Genomic DNA, 20644 nt, shown 5'->3' on the forward strand with positions numbered 1-20644 from the left:
GATTACAATCTTAACCAGTCTACCAGTCTAAAATCCCTTTGTTATATATAATCTCTAATGTAGAATGGCTTTCTTGTTTGTCAGTTTTTACATGACAGCATTACAATAAACCTTCAAAAACCAGTCAATCTGTTTTTCTTTTACTCTTATTCATAGCTCTTACAGCAATAGATGTGCTGTTATTTTGGAATTGTTTAAGTATGCATGTTCTAGTTTGGCAGGGTTTACCTTTACCAAGAAAATGCTATGTAAATGTGGAAGTACATACAAATATATCTAGGTGTGTAAAGATTCACATATTACCCCAACCCCATGTTTAGTAGTAAAATGAAGTGCATATTTAGCACTAGTCAAATTAAAAGGTTTGGAAAAAATAACAAATAATATTAAATTAAGTAAACAAAAAATCAATTTCAACCTATAGATTAGTATAACATGAGATAATAGTTTATTGTACTGAATCAAACAATGCAGTGTACCTTAAAAAATACAGTCAACCTTAACTTTTATGTTTATTCAATGGTTAAGAAATCAGTTTTTTTGAGGCAACGTGTTACCCCAAATGTTTTGGGTTCATTGAACATATTTTGGTTTACAGTGTAAGCGTTACAATAAGATTAATTCAAGGCATACTTATTTAAAACCCCAGCTCATACATATTCATCATCATTCTTGATTATATCGTCAGTTTGATAATTATATGCAGTTATATACAAATAACTTCAAAATGCTTTATATATTTATTCAAACATTCAGAGATTATATACTGTAAATAGTGATGTTGTAGTCCCTGAGTTAAGCCCAGTAACAGTAGTAGTAAGGATTGAGACTTTATTTTCCCTACTTTTGAGTATGCATGTCTGCAGAAAAACTGTTGGTCTTAACCCAACACATGGATGATAGCAGGAAGTGAGATTAGAAGTACTGATGTAACAGAAATGAACAGCTGGGTTCCACTACCAGGCTTGGCAGTGGTGACAGTCAAAGCAGATGTGGTGTTGCTAGGAAGGGAGCCCACTGTCGACAGCAGGAATGAGGTGAAGCTTGAGATTTTAGGGAAGATCATTTTGTTTGAGTTCTGAGCAGCCACATCCAACTGGAGGCTTTTGAAGGAACTGGAGCTGGTATTGTTGGTGTTGTTGTTGGAGCTGATGGTGCTGTTGGAAGTGGTGCTGTTAGAAGTTGTGCTACTGCTGTTGGCAGTGCTATTCTGCATGGTCAGAACTGCTGCCTGGAACCATGACGTCCCAACCTGACACATCAGAGGTCCTCCCCTTTCACTCTGAGTGGAGAGAGATAATGATTATGGGCTTGACTTAATCAAACAGGAGTAGTTTCTTTTTCAAGCTTTATCCATTTGTTTATTTATTTGTGTTTCTCTATTGTGGTCCTTGTAGAGTAAACATGCTTTTCATTTGCTAGATCACATTGACTTATCATCGTGTACTTAAAAAGGTTGAGAGGTTGGAGTAACTTCAGTCTTTACAATAAAACATCCATGTCGTTTGTCACATATTTTCCTGGAAACATGTTTTACTGTAATGCAAAATACCAACCTGAAATCTTGACTGAAACTTAGAATTTTTTTAATTGGGCTTAATTTTACATTTCCTGGAAAGCCCTAAATGTCACAATGCTTAATCTCTGTTGGTGAACTTCTTAAAAACTATTTAAAAAATGTAAAATTTATATATATTTTATTTTTCAAATGTCTTTTAAGAATCAGAGACCTGTTCTAAGGGAAATATGTCTGTGCAGATACTGGTAGATGCAGATCCACTATCACAGCTCACTATAGAAGTGCTGAATTGCTGAAGAGTTTGTTGAGCTACCGGAGAGAAAATAAAGAGACTTAGATGATTTAGAAATGAACACATGCTACATAATGTCTCTCTCTCTCACACTCACTCACTCACTGACTGACTGACTGACTGACTGTACCTCCCCCTCCTGAGCCCCAGCCAGCTGCCCAGCACTGAGTGTTCACGGTGAAGTTGTTGCTGCCCTGGTCCACACATATGGGCTGGATGTAGTTGGACAGTGTTGGTGTGCCAGCCAGCCCCAGCACTGCTATGTTGTTTTGTGAAGTGTTACTGAACGTGATGTTTGCCACTTTGATGGACACCTCGTTGCTATTGTTGCCATTCTGCATAAGACGGCCCAGGACCACCGTCCAACCAGAAGCTTTGGTAGAGCTGGAGAAAAATGCAGACCAATCACAGCTAAGTTCTGCTGCCCATGTGTGTTGATGTGGTCCTGACCATTGACTGGACCTTTAAGTGGCATTTGTGTTTTTAATTGTTACCCAGAGAAGCAGTCAGCAGAGCTCATGACAAACTGGGTGGAGATCAGCGTTCCTCCACAGACGTGGGTACCGTTGCGCTGAACACTGGCCATCCAAGGCCACATGCCGGCAGACGCCAACCCAGTGACAGCTCCTGAAGGATTATTCAGGTTGGCATTGCCACACACCACAGCTGGAGAAAGACAGAAGAAATGAAGACAACAGCAGATGGGAGAGTGCAGTTCATCAGTGAAGCACAATGAAGCAACACTTGGAGGGGCAGTAGTGGGATCGTTGGTAGCAGTAGTGGGAACATTGGGATTAAAGGCACTGGTAGCAGTAGTGAGAATTAGGACAGTAGTGGGATCTGGGAATAATGTTGCTGTTTAGTGGTATTTTGACAGTAGACATAATGCTGGCAGAAGTGGTATTTGTGGCTTTTGTGGTATTTGGCAGAAGTGGAAATGTTGCTATTATTGGTAATTTACATTTACATTTACGGCATTTAGCAGACGCTCTTATCAAGAGCGACTTACAAAAGTGCTATGTAGTTGCTTGGAATCTCCAAGGTAGAATAGATTGTCCTGAACACAAGGTACTCTAAGCTGGAAAAACCACTAGACGAAAGTCAAATGATACCTAACAATTATACCTGAATATACACATCCCCTGAGGAAAAAGACAGTAAACAATTCCTATAACCCAATTATGCACAATACCTGAGAAAAAGACAGTAAGCAATACCTGTAACTAACACCTGAGGAAAGAGACGATAAAGTACAATAGACAAAGCATAATTATGCAAAGTGCACTTGAAAGAGGTGGGTCTTCAGTTGGCGTCTGAAGACAGCAAGTGACTTCGATGTTCGGACACACAAGGGAAGTTCATTCCACCACCTTGGAGCCAGGACAGACATACTTGAGGCGCGGAGGGCTCTAGGTATGCATCTGGGTTTTACCATGGCCATCAGGTAATTGTTGGCAGTGGTGGTGTTTCTGGCAGTGGTAATATTGGTATTGGTAGTAACATTGTCATTTACATTACATTTCTTTATTGTCATAATTAACAAATAACATTTTGCTGCACAACACAGCAATACATAGAATTTTAGAATAATGAAAAATACATAAAAAGTAATTCCAAAAGAAAGTATAAAAATGATGGATAAGATTCTTATAAAATCTAACTTTAAAAAAAAAAAATAATGTTTTAACTGATTAAGCAACAGAGTGAAACCACAGTTTAGTCTCCTATGCAAAGTGATAATGTCATAGATATATGAGTTTCTAAGGCAGTGTTACCAGACAAAAGGTAAGTAAAACTCCTGGGCCAAATGGAGTCTCTCCATCCACCATAAAGCTCTGCAGTGACCAACTAACATCAATCTTTACCTCAAAATGCAACAAATTGCCAAGAGCGCTCTGTCCAGCATTTTGTTAACCTCTTTAGCATTTTGTTAACCTATGAACCTCGTCTCCATCTGTGATCAGTCCTATCGCTGTCTGTTGTATCATCTACATACTTAATGATATTATTTGTGCTGTGTGCACATTGTTGCATTGTTGAGGGTTCCATAATGGCTTCATTTGACCTATCTGTTTTTGTTCTTAGCCCATCATATGAGCTATTACACAGGTGTCAAACTGAAGGCCCGCGGGCCAAATGTGGCCCGCCGCGTCATTTTATGTGGCCCGTGAGAAAAAATAAAAAGAAGTAAAAATGAACAAAAACGACATTTCCCACAATTATGTTACCCGCGAAGTGACGGCATCTCGACACTGCAGTATTTCCATATCGATGCAAATTTCTCAATAAGTGTAATTGGAAAATACAAATAATGATCCCAAAATGTCCAGGAAGAGAAACATCGATGCAGATAGAAGGGTGTTTTAAGAAAGATGGGAAAGCGATGTTTGCACTTCAAGGAGAAAAACGGGTATGAAGCGGTGGCGGTTGTCAAAGAGTATAATACGTCGGCATTTCGCGACCAAACATGGAGCTAAGTATGCCACAATTAGCCATCAAGAAAAACTACGAATTGTCAAAGAATTAAAAAACAAACTGCGATCGCAACAGAATGTGTTCACAACCACAAACGAAACAGCAGTAAAAGCTGCTTTGTTGTGGCTAAAGAAATTGCCGCGCTTCAGTCTTTTTCAGAGGGAGCATTTTTGAAGCACAATCGCTATTTTCACAGTAATTTGATATTTCAAGTTTTGAACAAAGTAAATGTGATATATTTGATATTTTAATTTTTCTTTATTCACTTGGATAGTTTGATCGTTGATTGATGGAGTAATGTGGGTTTCATAGCCTAACAAATTTAAAGGATTTATGTTATAATAACAGCTTCAAGCAAACAGTTTTTTACATTTATGCAAATATATCTGTAATATTTGTAACTTGAATAGGTAATAAATTCAGAAGTATTTAACATTAAGGAGTAGGTACATTTCCATGGGTAACGATTATGCTGATGTGGCCCGCGGTGAAAATGAGTTTGACACCCCTGAGCTATTAGATCGTTGTCGTAAGGTTGATCTGTTGTCTTTAGCTGATTTTTTAAATGTTGTTATACCTCGCTCTGTTACCAAGAGGGACATTAGGAGGCTGCTAGAGTCATCTCTAGTTGAACGTGGCGTACTGCCTATGGCTGAGGAAGTTCCAGGTGTTGCACTTGGTTTGGCCCAGAGCACAGACCCAGCTGGGGCAGAATCAGACTCTGTGGTTTGTCCTAGACCTAGAAGTTCTCCCATGTTTGATTCACTTATGGAGATCAAATTGAAAGAGTTGGTGTTGGAGATCAAGATCCAGGAACGGGAGGCAGAGTCGTTACGACTGTGGGCTTTGCAAATAGATGCGGAAAAGGAGGTGACTTTTTAAAGGCTAAGTATGGGTCTGGAGAGACCCCTACCACAACCTCGGAAGGCTGCCTCCCCCGTGCCGACTAGCCCTGCTCCTCTGGCTACACCTGTACCTAAGCCCCGTTCCATTCATCTTTCCGGTAACCCAACTGTTCCTGTGTCTGTTGCTGAACATTTTGATGTCAGTAGACAGATTAGTATGGTCCCTACCTTCAGAGAAAATGAGGTTGATGCATATTTTGCAATATTTGAGCGCATTGCTACCACACTAAATTGGCCAAGAGCAGTATGGCCTCTGCTCCTGCAATGTAAACTAGTGGGAAAAGCCCAAGATGTGTGTTCATCTCTATCACTTGAGCAGAGTGAATACTATGACACTGTGAAAGCTGCTGTCTTAAGAGCATATGAGCTTGTGCCAGAAGCCTACCATCAGAATTTCAGACAATTGAAGAAAAAACCCACACAAATGCATGTAGAATTTGCCAGAGAAAAGACCGTATTATTTGAGAAATGGTGTTCTGCTAGTGATGTGTATTCCCTGCAACAGCTCAAGGAGCTAGTTCTGATTGAAGAGTTTAAAAATTGTTTGCCAGATAATGTTGTGATATATTTGAATGAGCATAAAGTAAGTATGTTGTTGAATGCTGCCATCTGTGCTGATGAGTTTGTGTTAACTCATAGAACTGTCTTTACAACACCTATTCTCCGCAGTGAGTCTACTCCTCACTCCCTCCGCTCAAGGACTTTGGTGAGTCCTGTAGTTACCGAAGCACCTGCCTCTTCAGACTCTCGTGAATGTTTCTATTGCCATGTGCAAGGACACATTATAGCAAACTGCCCAGCTCTTAAGAAGAAAAATGCACGTTCAGCTAAAAAGGTTCATTGCACGAATATAAACGTCCCTTCTTCCAGTGCTGACTCTGTATTTGAGCCCTTTTTATTTGATGGTACAGTTTCACTATGTGAGTCTGATCCAGCATGCAAAACCATCACAGGTTTGCGTGATACTGGCGCTGCAATGTCCCTGCTGTTGGATAAAGTATTGCCCTTGACACACATTGTGGCCAAGATGTCTTAGTTCAGGGCATTGAATTAGGAGTTCGTAGGCTTCCGTTACACAACATTTACCTCCACATGGATGGTATCGCTGGCATGATACGTGTAGCTGTTAGTTCTGCCATACCGGTGAGTGGCGTTTCGTTCATTCTCAGGAACGATATCGCTGGTAGCAGTATATTTCCTTTGCCCATAGTGGTTGATCGCCCTTCAGAGAGCATATCTAGTTCCATGGCAAGTGATTCTCCCGCAGTTTATCCTGCTTGTGTTTTGACTCATGCCCAGGCCCATAAGGTCGGGTCCACAGTGTCATTGGCTGATACTTTTATGTGTAATTCCCCTGTCTCCCAACCTGTTGACTTGGACAATCTTGGTTTGTCTCCTACGTCCCCTATAGCAGATGTGAATAGAGATGCCTTAGTAGCCGCACAGAAGTTGGACAAAACCCTCTTGCAATACTTCAACCTTGCAGAGAAAAAGTCCGGCACCCCAAAACAACAACAATGTTACTCCATACGAGATGGGGTATTGATAAGAACTTGGTCTCCATCTAATGCTACTGATGGGTGGGATGCTATACATCAAATTGTTGTTCCCACATCTTTTCGGTCACATGTGTTGCATTTAGCCCATGAACAACCACTGTCTGGTCACTTAGGTATTCGTAAAACTGTTAAGCGTATTCTATCGCTTTGCTTTTGGCCTTCTCTGAATAGTGACGTGGCTCGTTTCTGTCACTCTTGTCACACCTGTCAATTGGTAGGAAAACCCAACCAAGTGATCCCTCCTGCCCCACTGTGCCCAATACCGGTTGTTGGAGAACCATTCGAAAGACTGTTAGTGGACTGCGTAGGACCCCTGCCTAAAACTCGTTCAGGTAATTCGTACCTTCTTACCTTAATGTGTGCTACAACTAGATTTCCTGAGGCAATACCCTTGCGTTCCTTGAAATCCAAAATGATTGTCAAGGCCTTGATAAAATTTTGCTGTGACAAAGACTGGGGTGAGGGCGTTCCATTATTGCTCTTTGCTATCCGTGACACTGTGCTGGACTCAACAGGTTATAGTCCTAACACCTTGCTTTTTGGTAGATCAGTCCGTGGTCCCCTTAGACTTCTGTATGAACGATGGTTGAGTACTCCTCAGTCTACATCAACTCAGCCTGTTTGTGACTTTGTTGAAACCCTTCGTAAATGGTTAAACACCGAGATTGCCAGCAGGAACTTGACATCTGTACAAGCTGACATGAAAATTCGCTATGACCAGAAAGCAGTTGTACATTCATTTAAGGTTGGTGATTGTGGGCTTGTACTTTTGCCCATTCCAGGATCACCCCTTTGTACTAGATTTTCAGGTCCATATATAGTTAAGGCAAAAACCTCTCCTACTAACTACATTTTGGCTACCCCTGATCGTCGATGAAAGTCGCGTCTATGTCATATAAACATGTTGAAACCCTACGTTGATCACCACCAGCCAGATAGTTTGACCCAACCTGAGGCCTCTGTGATATCTACTGTGCCTATCGCTGTGGCTGCCAAGGTACCTCCAAGTGAGTATATACCTGAGCAAGATGACTTGCGAATAGGTCGTAATTGTGTGCCCTGTGCTTGCCTCCCAAACTCCTTAGCCTTACAAACCCTGCCACAGAAAGTAGCACACCTTCCTACAGAAGCTCAGATAGATGTGATCTCGCTGATCCACACCTACCCTAATTTGTTCTCTGATGTTCCCGCTCACACGTCTGTGCTGCAACATGACATACATTGATTCTCCTGCCCCTATTAGGCAGCACCCATACAGAGTAAATCCACACAAACGCTCCCTGTTGAGAAAAGAGACTGACTGTCTTTTAGAACATGGTTTGGCTGTCCCTAGTATTAGTCCGTGGTGTTCCCCATGTCTGTTGGTGCCCAAGCCCGATGGTACTTTTCGATTTTACACAGACTACCATAAGGTTAATGCAGTCACCATCCCAGACTCTTATCCAATGCCTAGGATGGAGGATTGTATAGACCGCATAGGTTCTGCTCGTTTTGTCTCTAAACTTGATTTATTGAAGGGGTATTGGCAAGTCCTGTTGACAACTCGTGCTTCAGAAATCTCTGCCTTTGCTACGCCTGACCAATTTCTACAGTATACGGTCATGCCTTTTGGTCTTAGAAACGCCCCATCCACGTTTCAACGCTTAATGACTATGGTTTTGGGTGACATGCAAAACTGTGAAGTATACTTGGATGATGTTGTGATTTACACTTCTTCTTGGGCCTACCACATCCAAGTTTTAGATAATGTGTTTAGGAAATTGCAGGATGCTTCCCTAGTTTTGAATATGGAGAAATGTGACTTTGGTAAAGGGGAAATCATATACTTGGGTAAGGTAGTTGGTAATGGTCTTGTGCGTCCTCAGAATGCCAAGGTGGATGCTATATGTGCATTCCCTGCACCAGAAACGAGGCGCCACCTACGGCGGTTTCTAGGAATGGCTGGCTATTACCGCTGTTTCTGTCCAAACTTTTCTGATGTTGTGGCACCCATGTCAAAGTTGTTGTGCAAAAATGTTCCTTTTGTCTGGTCCCCTGCTTGTCAGACATCCTTTGAGGCTGTGAAGTCCTTACTGACAAGTGCACCTGTGCTTGCCACACCAGATTATGACCGACCGTTTAAACTGGAGGTTGATGCTAGTGGTACTGGCACTGGTGCTGTGTTGGTGCAAGAGGATATGTTTGGAGTGGATCATCCTTCATATTACTTCTCGTGTAAGTTTAACAAACACCAACTAGTCTATAGTACCATTGAGAAAGAACCCCTAGCCCTTCTCTTAGCCCTTCAGCATTTTGAGGTTTATCTAGATGGCAGTGCTCACCCCATCACTGTGTTTACTGACCATAATCTGTTGGTTTTTCTGCAGCGCATGGCCAATGCAAACCAAAGGCTGATGCGTTGGTCTCTCATTATCCAAGGTTTTAACATCCAGATTGTGCACAAAAGAGGCCTGGACAATGTGGTGGCTGATGCCCTGTCCACGTGCTGAGTGTGTTATTTGTGAACATTATTTGAAGTTCACACATGGGGGGGGGGGTGTTATGACCCTGTCTTTTTATGTATTCGACGGAAGCCATTTTGTTACAGGTAGTCCAGTCCATGCTCCACTCCAGGAATCCCTGATGTCCCTGGGAACATCAAGTGACGTCTCCGCCCTCGGCTTCCTGGGATAAAAGGAGGAAACGGGAGGATCCCCGGTTGCTATCCTGCCTTGCAAACCTTGTGTTAGAGTTTGTGAAATTTAATATATTGATATACTGTGTATGACCTTGTGGATTTGTATTTTGGATTTGGATTTGTGTGCCCCTTGAATATAATTGTATAAAGTTGTATATATAGATATATATAAGTATATTGGTGGTTTGTGTGTGCACTCTGTGAGTAGGAAGTGGCTGCCATTTTGTTTGGGTTGTGGGTTTGTATCTGTTTTTGTATATAGGGAGTCAGAGTAGTGTTGTCTTTTGTTTCACCTTGTTAGTATAGTTATATCTGTTTATTTCTAGTATGGTTTTTGTTAGTTATTTTGGCCTGGGTCACTTCTGAAGTTTGTACAAGTGTGCACTTTGTATTGTAAATATATTCTGTTTGTGAACATTTGTAAATACACCATATTTCCTTGAATCACCATGTCATTCAATATTCCACCCCTTCACACCCCCTGTTACGGCCTAGTGCCTAGATCGGTCATAACACTATGCAGTTCTGGGTATGTAAGGAGGGAATACAACCCTGTAGCCTCAGTAGTGTGTAAGAGGGAGCTGGAATAGTGAGAGCCCATCCAGACTGACCGTGGGCATGTATTCTCAGGAAGTCCATTATTGCCACGGTCCGCTCTGACTCCTCCCTCGGGCTTGTTGGTGTTTGTGTGTATATATCCTTTGCCTCACCTGTTTCTTGTCTCGTTTTGTGTTGCACTTAATGTGTCCTGTTAACATATGAGTTTTAGTGTGTGTCGTTGTGCTTGTTGGTATGACTGTTGGTATGACCAAAAAAGTGCATATGCCAGGGTTGCCAACTCCCACGCAATGAGCGTGAGACACACGCATTTGACTGTCTTCACACGCTCACACGCCATACATCCAATCTCTCACATTGAAAAAAAATCTAGTTTATTTATCTTTGATCTACATCTATGATTCAATGAGTTACTAGTTCGCTCTGGCACCAACCACTGGTGATATAATACTTAATGTGTCCATTTTACCCCCCACCCCCCCCCCCCCCCCCTCCGCTAACAATTTACACATGCACTCCCCCATAACCCCCCTCCCCCTCCAAAAAAAAATCAAATCTCACTCCAAGTGATCATGAAAAGTTGGCAACCCTGGCATATGCCCCTTGTTCTATGTGGTTCAGTACAGTATGTAGAGACATGGTGACAATCTTCTGTTGACCTATTTGTTCTGTATGCACACTGGTCTGTTGGCCTATTTGTTCTGTATGCACTCTAGTCTGTTGGCCTATTTGTTCTGTATGCACACTGGTCTGTTGGCCTATTTGTTCTGTACACATATTGGTTAGGGTCCAAAGCGTGTGACAGAGCCTTCTCAATGCTGCAAAAGAAAAATCTCAGGTTGGGAAGTCAACGGAGTTGGTGAGGGCTGAATTGGAGGGTCTGAGATCTCCATTCCTCAGACGATTTTGGTAAGTTCTCTGATAGCATTGCCAAGCTGTTGTTGTCATGTGGTCCTGCCTCCCCCCTGTCAGTCTTGTCTTTTGTTTTGTTCTCTGTGTGTATGAGTGTCTTTTATTTTGCCATTTCCTAGTTGTCTCTGTTTTCACACCCCTGCCGTGTTCTCTGACCCTCGTTATCACTTTCAGGTGTGTCTTGTTGTGTCCCTTATTTAGTTGATGTATTTAAGTCCTGTGTTTGGTCTCTGTGGTTGTGGGTTATTGAACGTTGTTAAGTTGCATAGTGTAAGTCGTGAGTATTTGGTTTGTGTCTATGACTTTTCTTGTGGTGTAAGCCTATGGCTGATGTTAGACTAGCTATACGTTATAAGCTGTACCAATGTATGCCTCTAGGGGCAGAGGTGAGTCATGTTCAGTTCCTCAATAAACGGCATAGAGACAAGTCGTATGGTGGTTTTCCTTGGTAGAACACGACATGGTGTCAGAAGTGTAGACTTTCACGACCTGCGAATTTGAGACAGCGTAAAAGTCAGGATCCAGCTCCAGAAGACGCATAGAGGCGTTCAAAATAAATAAATAAATTAATTAATTAACCGAGCGAAGATGAGCGAGCAAGAGGCTAATGCTGTACCGGATAGCCTGGAGGAAGCCAACGCTAGGTATGCGCTAGGTAACGCCGCCATCTCGAGCGCAACGTTCACTATCAAGCCACCGGAACCGTTCGACTTCTCAAAACCCCAAAAATTGGAAAAATGGATTCGCCGTTTCGAACGATTCAGACTGGCAAGTAACCTAAACTATTCTTCCAAGGAGAATCAGGTTAACACGCTAGTTTACTGCATGGGTGACGAAGCGGACGACGTGCTAAGAGGGCTAGAGTTAACCCAGCAGCAGCGCCTGCAGTACGATGCAGTAAAAAGGGGATTCGACGGTTACTTCACATATTCATGGCCTGGTGGTTAGGGAACTGGTCTTGTGACCAGAGGGTCGTGAGTTCGATTCCCAGACCTGAGCCCTTGACTGAGGTGCCCCTGAGCAAGGCACCTAACCCTCAATTGCTTACTAAAAATGTAAGTCGCTCTGGATAAGGGCGTCTGCCAAATGCCATAAATGTAAATGTAAATGTACTTCGTCCCTAAGAAAAATGTAATTTATGAGCGGGCCAAGTTTAACCAAAGAAAGCAGCAACCCACCAAATCAGTGGACGCATTCCTCACAGCACTTTATGCATTGGCAGAGAACTGTGCTTACGGTCCTTTACACGACGAACTTATACGAGATCGACTAGTAGTGAGCATTAGAGATTCAACATTGTCTCAGAAAATGCAGCTCGATAGCCAACTGACTCGACAAAGCGATCACGATGGCTAGGCAGTCGGAGGAAATTTCGCGCCAACAGACTGACTTGAGGGGGGAGACGAGCGCTGCTAACAAAATGGCGGTGGACGCGCTGCATAAGAGCAAAGAAAAATCATGGTATACGACCCAACTCAGAGCCACGCAACACGCACGGGGGCCAGCGAAAATTTTAAAATCCACACACACAGTGACTGGACAGAAAGCATGCCATAAATGCGGAAAAGTGCCACCTCATCCTGCGGCTCAATGCCCAGCAAGGAACGCTGAATGCAACAGCTGCGGCAAAAAAGGGCACTACGGAAAGGTATGCAGGCACGCCAGCACTGTAAATGAACTCACGAAGGACGTAGATGGACTGTTTTTAGGCGTGCTATCCTCTGGCGAAGAGCCATGGATGGCTGAGATAGGCTTGCAGGGCAGCAAGGTGTCTTTTAAGATAGACACGGGCGCCGATGTAACAGCCGTACCAGAGCAGACGTACAAAAATATTGTGCCTGGTAGCAAACAGGTAAAAACAGCTCTAAAACGACTGTATGGCCCAGGTGGTGCAAAACTGAATGTGTTGGGGTCAGTCACAGAAACACTTACATATAAAAACAGGAGCACAAGGGAAAAGATCTACATCGTCAAAGATCTACACGTTGGTTTATTGAGCAGGTCAGCTTCAGTAAAACTTAAACTGGTTGCCAGACTAGACACGATAGCGCCAACTGAGTGGTGTTGTGGCATGGTGGTGGCTCCCAAGAAAAACAATGAGGTGAAAATATGTGTAGACATGTCACCCGTAAACGAGTCGGTTTGCAGAGAAAAGTTCATCCTGCCATCAGTTGAACACACCCTAGGCATGCTGACAGGGGCCAAATACTTCTCCAAGCTCGACGCAAACATCGGATTTTGGCAGATACCACTTTCCAAAGACTCAGCTCTATACACAACCTTCATCACACCGTTCGGGAGGTATCATTTCAACAGGCTTCCCTTCGGTATCAGCTCAGCCTCGGAGCACTTCTAGAACAGGATGACATCAGAAGTCACGGCAGGTCTCGAAGGCGTCGTCTGCCATGTCGACGACATCCTCATCTGGGGGGACACGATGGAGCAGCATGACAGCAGAGTGCATACTGTCCTGGAGCGGGCGGAGACGGCAGGCATAACACTAAACATGGCCAAGTGCGAGTTCGGGAAACAAGAGGTAAAGTTCCTAGGACACATCGTCTCAGCAGAAGGGGTGAAACCTGACCCGGAAAAAATTAAAGCTGTACAGGACATGAGAGAGCCGCTGACCATCAGCGAACTTCGTGGCTTCCTGGGAATGGTGAATCAGCTGGGGAAGTTCATCTCCAACCTGTCTGAGAAGGACAAGCCACTAAGAGCCCTGCTCTCAAAGAAAAACATGTGGAGCTGGGGGCACGACCAGCAACGGGCATTCCACAACCTCAAGCGTGAGCTTTCCTCAGCGCCAGTTCTCCAGCTATACGACCTGAACAGCCCACACAAGATATCAGCTGACGCCTCATCTTATGGGTTGGGAGCCGTACTGCTGCAGAAAAAGGCGGAAGCATGGCTACCCATTGCATACGCTTCCAGGTCGCTGACGGACACAGAACAGCGATATGCCCAGTTGGAGAAAGAAGCACTGGCATTAACATGGGCCTGTGAGAGGTTCAGTGACTTCATTCTTGGAGTGCACTTTGAACTAGAGACAGATCACAAACCACTAGTGAGCCTACTAGGAGGCCAGGCTCTAGATGCACTACCACCACGAATACAAAGATTCAGAATGCGCCTAATGAGGTACTCCTATTCAATCTCACACACACCTGGGAAAAGCCTCATCACAGCCGACACACTCTCACGCGCTCCACTGACAAATGCAGTGACGAGCAGTCACGAAGACCTGATGGAGGACACCAACATCTACGTGGAATCGCTGATGGAGAACCTCCCAACCAGCGTCAGATACCTGATGGAACTCCCGGACCTTGGCGATCTTCGGCAGAAGGAGAGAGAGAAGAGGCGGGCAGGCGCGCAACACTATCACAGCAGACACAGAGCACGAGACCTGAGTAAGCTGTCGCCAGGAGACGACGTCTGGATCGCAGACACAGCTGAGCCAGGTACTGTGATGTCCGCACACAGCTCTCCACGATCATACCTGGTCCAGGGACCACAGGGGACACTGCGGCGGAACCATTCTCACCTGAATCCCATGCCAGAGCGGAGGTCAGAGTGTGAGCAACAGTCACTCAGGACAGACAGAGGCGAAGAGACTGCTTCAACAGTCACGCCGACTGTGAACACACCTCACACCCCAAGAACCAGGTCTGGTAGAGAAATAAAGAAACCAGACAGACTGAACCTGTAAAAAGAAATGTTCTAATTGTTTATGCTGTAGACAGGCTACACTATATAGGTGGGATAAACTTTTATTCGGTAAAGTTTGAAAAATGAAAAGTCTGAGTGTAAAGAACATGCAAGTTAAAATGTTTAGTTAAAATGTTTACATGTTGACAGTAAACCCGAGGGAGTAGTCACTCTTCAACTTTCAGTAAGGGGGATGTGGTGTAAGCCTATGGCTGATGTTAGACTAGCTATACGTTATAAGCTGTACCAATGTATGCCTCTAGGGGCAGAGGTGAGTCATGTTCAGTTCTGCAATAAATGGCATAGAGACAAGTCGTATGGTGGTTTTCCTTGGTAGAACACGACAGTTCTTGCTTCTTTTGTGTTAGTTTTATTGTTATCTTTGGTCTTTGTATGAGTTGTGTTGTTTTTGTGTTAGACATTTGTATTAAAACCCCTGAAAAGCTGCATATGCGTCCCACCTGCTCAGCCAGTTTGTTACAGAATAACCCACCTTCATCATGGACGCAGCAGATACGGGAGTGAGACCAGTGCCTCGCCTACCCCCTCCCAAGGACGTGGAGGACTACATGGCACAATTGGACTGCTTACAGTCTTGTCTTGCCCTGGACACCACGGGGAGACCTATTGCGCTGCCCTCACTGACTCACTGCCCGGACATATTCAACGGTAAGGAGGATACAGCCGATGGCTTTGTGTTGCAGTGCAAGGCCTATTTCCAGTTTTTAATGTGCCCTCAGCCACCAGACATGGTCCTCGTTCTATTCATGAGGATGAGACCAGTGGGTAAGGCGCTGGAATGGGCGAACATTGTCCTTACCCACAGGACTGAGGAAGCATGGACGGTGGAGGGTTTTTTTGGGCTTTTGCAGGCAATGTTTCCCGGTGATGCCCCCCGGCCTTACAACACATCGGAGGTTGACAGCGAGAATACACCCCCTCCTGGAGGAGTCTACACCATCAGTGCGGAGGACCATCCCAAGACTTTTTTGGGGGGGCGCTGGGAGCCTGTGCGTCAGGTCCTCACGTCTCCGCAGTCTTTAATAGGAACAGATAGAGCTAGGTCAAACATAGTGAGGGTCAAAACCAGAGAGAGAGAGAGCATCAGTACCGAAAGGCTAAGCAAAAAGGGAATAATCCAGAGAGACTTAAAAAAGGGGACCAAAACTAGAAGACCTTGCAAAACAGAAATGGTTTGGCATGAGTGCTGGAAAACCATTTCTGTTTTGGCAGTACTTAGCAACCTGTGAGGTGTGGCGAGAGGCTAAATCGGAGGAGGAATTAAGGGAAACAGGTGACTGTCATCAGTAACTCCGGAGATGGGGACCTCTGTTGTTGAGAGGTAGGATTGCCAGTACTGGTATTAGAATAGAATAGAATAGAATAGAATAGTCTTTTATTATCGCTGAAGAAACAATGTTACGAACAGTGTTACAGCAGTGAAATTGGATTGGCAGCAATTTCTAAGGCAGCAGTTAAGACTTAATACAAAATACAAAAATAAGTTAGCAAGTAGGTAAACACAAAAATAAATAAAATAAACTTATGTACATTTGCATTTTAAATGATTTATAAAGTGATATGTGCACTTGAGGTGGGACCTGTGATGGGTCGTATGTGCAATTGTTAAAGTGATGTATGCTCTTTTGGGAGGGGGGGGGGTGTTTTTGATCAACGGTGAATGAGTCTTTGTTTATTGCGGTTGGGGTGGGGGATTGATGGCTTTCACACCCTAAGGGTAGAAACTGTGTCTCAGTCTGTTTGTTTTTGTTTTTAATTGTCTAAACCTTTTCTTGGAGGGGAGGACAAGGAATGTACGGGGTGATTAGAATCCATTGAGATGCAGATGGCTTTTTTCTGAAGTCAGCTCCTGTAAAGGTCACTGAGGGGGTTAAGTGAGGTGCCCAAGATTTCTTCTGCCTCTTTCACCACTCGCTGCATGTCTTTCTTGTCCTGTGATGTGCAGCTGGTGAACCAAACTGTGCAGCAGTATGTCAGAATCAGAAGGCTTTCAATGGTGGCCTTGTAGAAATTAATCCGCAACTGTAAAGGGAGGTGCACTTGTTGAAGCTTCCTAAGAAAGTACAGTCTCTGTTTTGCTTTTCCCACTAGGTGTCTGGTATTGGTAGCCCAGGTGAGGTCAGCAGAGATGTGCACCCCCAGAAACTTAAAGCTCTCCACTCTCTCAACCTCTGCTCCATTGACGTAGAGAGGCGTTGTCTCTGTGCATGTGGATCTTCTGAAATCTATGACTATGTCCTTGGTCTTTGTTGGATTCAGGTTCAGATTATTTTTGTTGCACCATGCTGTCAGATGCTGGACCTCCTCTCTGTAGGACCTCCTCTCTGTCTCATTGTTATCCAAGATCAGTCCTACTATGGTGGTGTCGTCAGCAAACTTTATGATGGAGTTGGAGGAGTGAATGGGGGAGCAGTCATGAGTAAAAAGAGAATAGAGGAGGGGGCTGAGAACGGATCCCTGTGGTGTGCCTGTATTCAGGATGATAGTTGAGGATGTGTGTTCTTCCATCCTGACAGTTTTGGGTCTGTTGCTCAGGAAGTCCAGTATCCATGAACATAGTAAACCACTTAGGCCCAGACTTTTCAGTTTTTTTGTAAGTTTATGAGGGATGACTGTATTAAAGGCAGAGCTGAAGTCCACAAACAGCCTTACATATGAGTCTTTGCATTCTAAGTGTGTGAGGGTTGTGTGGAGAGCTGTGATCACCGCATCCTCTGTTGACCTGTTTGGCCTATAAGCAAACTGATGTTGGTCAAGGTTGGCTGGGATAGCAGATCTGATCTGAGGGATGATAAGTCGCTCAAAGCATTTGGAGATTATGGGAGTTAAAGCGACTGGGCGGAAGTCTTTTAAGCAGTTCACTACATTTTTCTTTGCCACTGGAATGATAGTGACTGACTTGAGGCAGGTGGGAACTATGGATTGTTGCAGTGATATAAGTTGAAGATTGTGGTGAACACTTCTGCCAGCTGATCTGTGCAGGTCTTAAGAATGCGTCCAGCAACACCATCTGGGCCAGTAGCTTTCCTGGTGTTTATCTTCCGTAAAGCAGACCGTACCTGGTTTGGGTGTAGCTGGATGGTGATGTCCTCGTCTGTCCTCCTAGACTGGGTGGAGGCAGTGGCGTGCACACATAGACATCAGGTCCAAGGGCACCAACTCTGCCCTTTATCAACGAAAGTGCCCTTTTGAAACTTCGTTTTTTTTTTTTGGTTTTTTTTTTTACTATTATTATTATCATTTTACTGAGGTCGGTTTGAAATTATCTTTTGAAAACCTGAGCGATTAATAACAATGCCCTGAAATGAGCCACCACCTCACACACACACGACCTCTCTCTTCCTTTAACACCAGATGCGCTGCAGCAGCAGTTCAGTTCAGCGAGGTGAAGGAAGCGTCTTCAGCACAGCACACACGGTCACAGATAGACTTCTTCTCCCGTGCCCCACCAGCCAGGTCACATACACATCAAGCCAAATCGTACCGTTTGCCATCTAAGCCCAACGTGAAATCATTTTGTTGTGCAGTAAAATGTCTCATACAGCACCAAACTACTAAGCATTTTAGCCGACTGGTCATCTGATAAACTAGTCGCTCTAGCCCATATCAATGATAGATAACGTGAGGACGACCACATACAAATAATTAAGGTAGAGTTTGCAAATCTATGTGTTAAGCTGAACGTCTTCTGTTAAGCTGAACGTTTTCTCCATTGAAAACTCACGTTTAGAGAATGTTACAAATAAAAGTCAAATTTCATTCATCATGTGTTTGTAATTTTTTTTATAATGAAGTGTTCTACGTGCACTAAAAAGTGCCCTTCACACCCCCCCCCCCCAGCACTTGCCCCCCAAAATGTCTGTGCACGCCACTGGGTGGAGGTGTCTTGGTTTTTGTTTGCGAGGTCAAAACGGGCAAAGAACTGGTTTAGTGTGTCTGGATGGGAATAGGCTGTGGCAGTTGTGGGCGAGTCTGTGTATCCTGTGAGAGATTTAATTCCTCTCCACACACTTCCAGTATCGTTCTGATTGAAGTGCTCCTGAATGCGCAGTTGGTGTTTGCACTTGGCCTTTACGATGCCTCTACTCAGGTTGGACCTTGCTTCCTTGTAGGCCAGTTGATCCCTTTGTCTAAAAGCAGAGTTTTTGGTTTAGAGCAGCATCCTCAATTCTCTGTTGAACCATGGATTCTGGTTTGGAAACATCTTGAACGTGATGGTCTTTGTCACATTCTCAGCACAGAAATTAACATTGTCCAGTACAGATGATGTGTGTTCCAGCAGCAAAAACTTCCCAGTCTGTGACCTCAAAGCAGTCCTGCAGGGCTGAAGTGGCTTCTTCAGTCCATACTTTAACTGTCTTTATGGTTGGTTTTTGTCTGCAGATTAGTGGTTTATATGCTAGTGTTAGGGACAGGGACACATGATCCGAGAGGCCAAGATGTGGCAGATGTGGCTCTGTAAGCGTGAGGGATATTACAGTAGACCTGGTCTAAGATGTTCCTCTCTCTTGTGGGAAAGTTGACATATTTATGGAATTTTTGCAGGAGAGACTTAAGGTTGGCATGATTAAAGGCCCCTGCAACGATGATAATGCTGTCTGGTTGAGCTGCTAGCTGTTTGCTAATGGAGGAGTATAGTATATGTTCCATGGCAAATTTAGCATTAGCTTGTGGTGGTATGTAAACTGCAGTAATGGTTACAGATGTGAATTGTCTGCATAAATAAAATGGTCTACACCAGGGGTCGGCAACCTATGGCACGCGTGCCACTGCTGGCACGCCGAGGCATAATCACGCGCCACGCTGGACCAGCATCAGCAAAAAAAATAATAATAAAAAATAAATAAAAATTAAAAATCACAGACAGAGAGCACGATCCTCCAATCGAAATCGCTCTTCAACGCTCTGCACTCAACACCCACCACAGACCCATGTTTAAATTTAGCCTAATCAAAATCAGTTAGCCTACCTGATAGCGTTACAAGAGATGACATAGCCTCAGGTTAAAAAAACAAAGCAAGGGCATTTCAACCCTGGACGGAAGACTATGGTTTGGTGTATGTCAAAGATCGTGTTGTGTGTACACTGTGCTATGACAAAGTTGTGTGCCAAACTTCCAGCATTAAGAAGCATTTCGACAAGATGTATAAAGACCCCACCGAAAGATCCGAAGCCGTTAAATGTGCCATGGCTAGGTATGGCAAACAGTCCAGCTCTCTTGAAGTAGGGTGACTAAACGTCCGTATTTCCCGGGACATGTCCGTATTTCACATCCTGTCCCAGGCGTTCTGGGTTTTTTTTTTTAAGTGAGGAAATGTCCTGGTTTTTAAATTACTTTCATTGGACCATTAAAATTTAAATTTACAGGCACTACGGCCGCATGGCCCTGCGTGTGACGTAATCCCTGAGCCGCGTCAAGGCTGGATTATTTATTATGGATTATACCAGAGACCGTATATATAATGGATGGTACATCACCGTTGACTCCCATTGTGAATTTTTGAAGCCACCAAGATGGCGTCATGGACGCTGCCATCTTGGATGCGCTTGCGCAGTAGATGAAAATTGGAGCCAGAGCATGCGCATTAGAACCGGTAGGCAGGACAGTATCTCTGCCCCAATTCTGATCACATTCGTTAGGATACGTCCACCAGTATAGACGGGGTCGCGCATACGGTCTGTGCCACCTAGCTAGCTACTACTGAACAAAGATAGTTTCACTTAACACTAGGACTGCAAACGCCACGAAAATCTTCGCAAGGAAAATCAGCAACTGAGTAGCCCACTTCCCCGCTGTGACGCGATTAGTGCCCTTTGTCTTGCTAATGACATGGTACGCGTTTGAAGCGCCGACCTCCGCTCTGCTTTCCCAGGAAAACCAGCTTGGCCAGCTCATCTGTATAGCACTTTTGACACAGCTTCAAGAATGAGTTCAAAAGTTACAACCCGTGAATCTATGCTACTTACTTTATAGCGCAAAGGTAATTATTCCTATGCTGAATAGGAATTCTTTGGTTT

General features: G+C 44.1%; 1 protein-coding gene across 2 annotated transcripts in view; it reads right to left on the reverse strand.

Annotated features, from left to right (window-relative positions):
* Positions 1-721: 721 nt before the first annotated feature.
* Positions 722-20644, reverse strand: part of LOC143503591 (transmembrane protease serine 9-like) — a 118617-nt gene continuing 98694 nt past the window's right edge. For both annotated transcript variants that reach the window (XM_076995677.1, XM_076995676.1), the window contains 4 exons: positions 2306-2477; positions 1942-2195; positions 1731-1828; positions 722-1282 (listed from right to left, as the gene is read on the reverse strand). In XM_076995677.1, coding sequence (XP_076851792.1) covers positions 881-1282; positions 1731-1828; positions 1942-2195; positions 2306-2477 — 926 coding nt within the window. In that variant the 3' untranslated portion in view covers positions 722-880. The remainder of the gene's footprint in view (positions 1283-1730; positions 1829-1941; positions 2196-2305; positions 2478-20644) is intronic.

The sequence above is a fragment of the Brachyhypopomus gauderio genome, chromosome 2 (assembly GCF_052324685.1).
Source record: "Brachyhypopomus gauderio isolate BG-103 chromosome 2, BGAUD_0.2, whole genome shotgun sequence".
NCBI classification, from domain to species: Eukaryota; Metazoa; Chordata; class Actinopteri; order Gymnotiformes; family Hypopomidae; genus Brachyhypopomus; species Brachyhypopomus gauderio.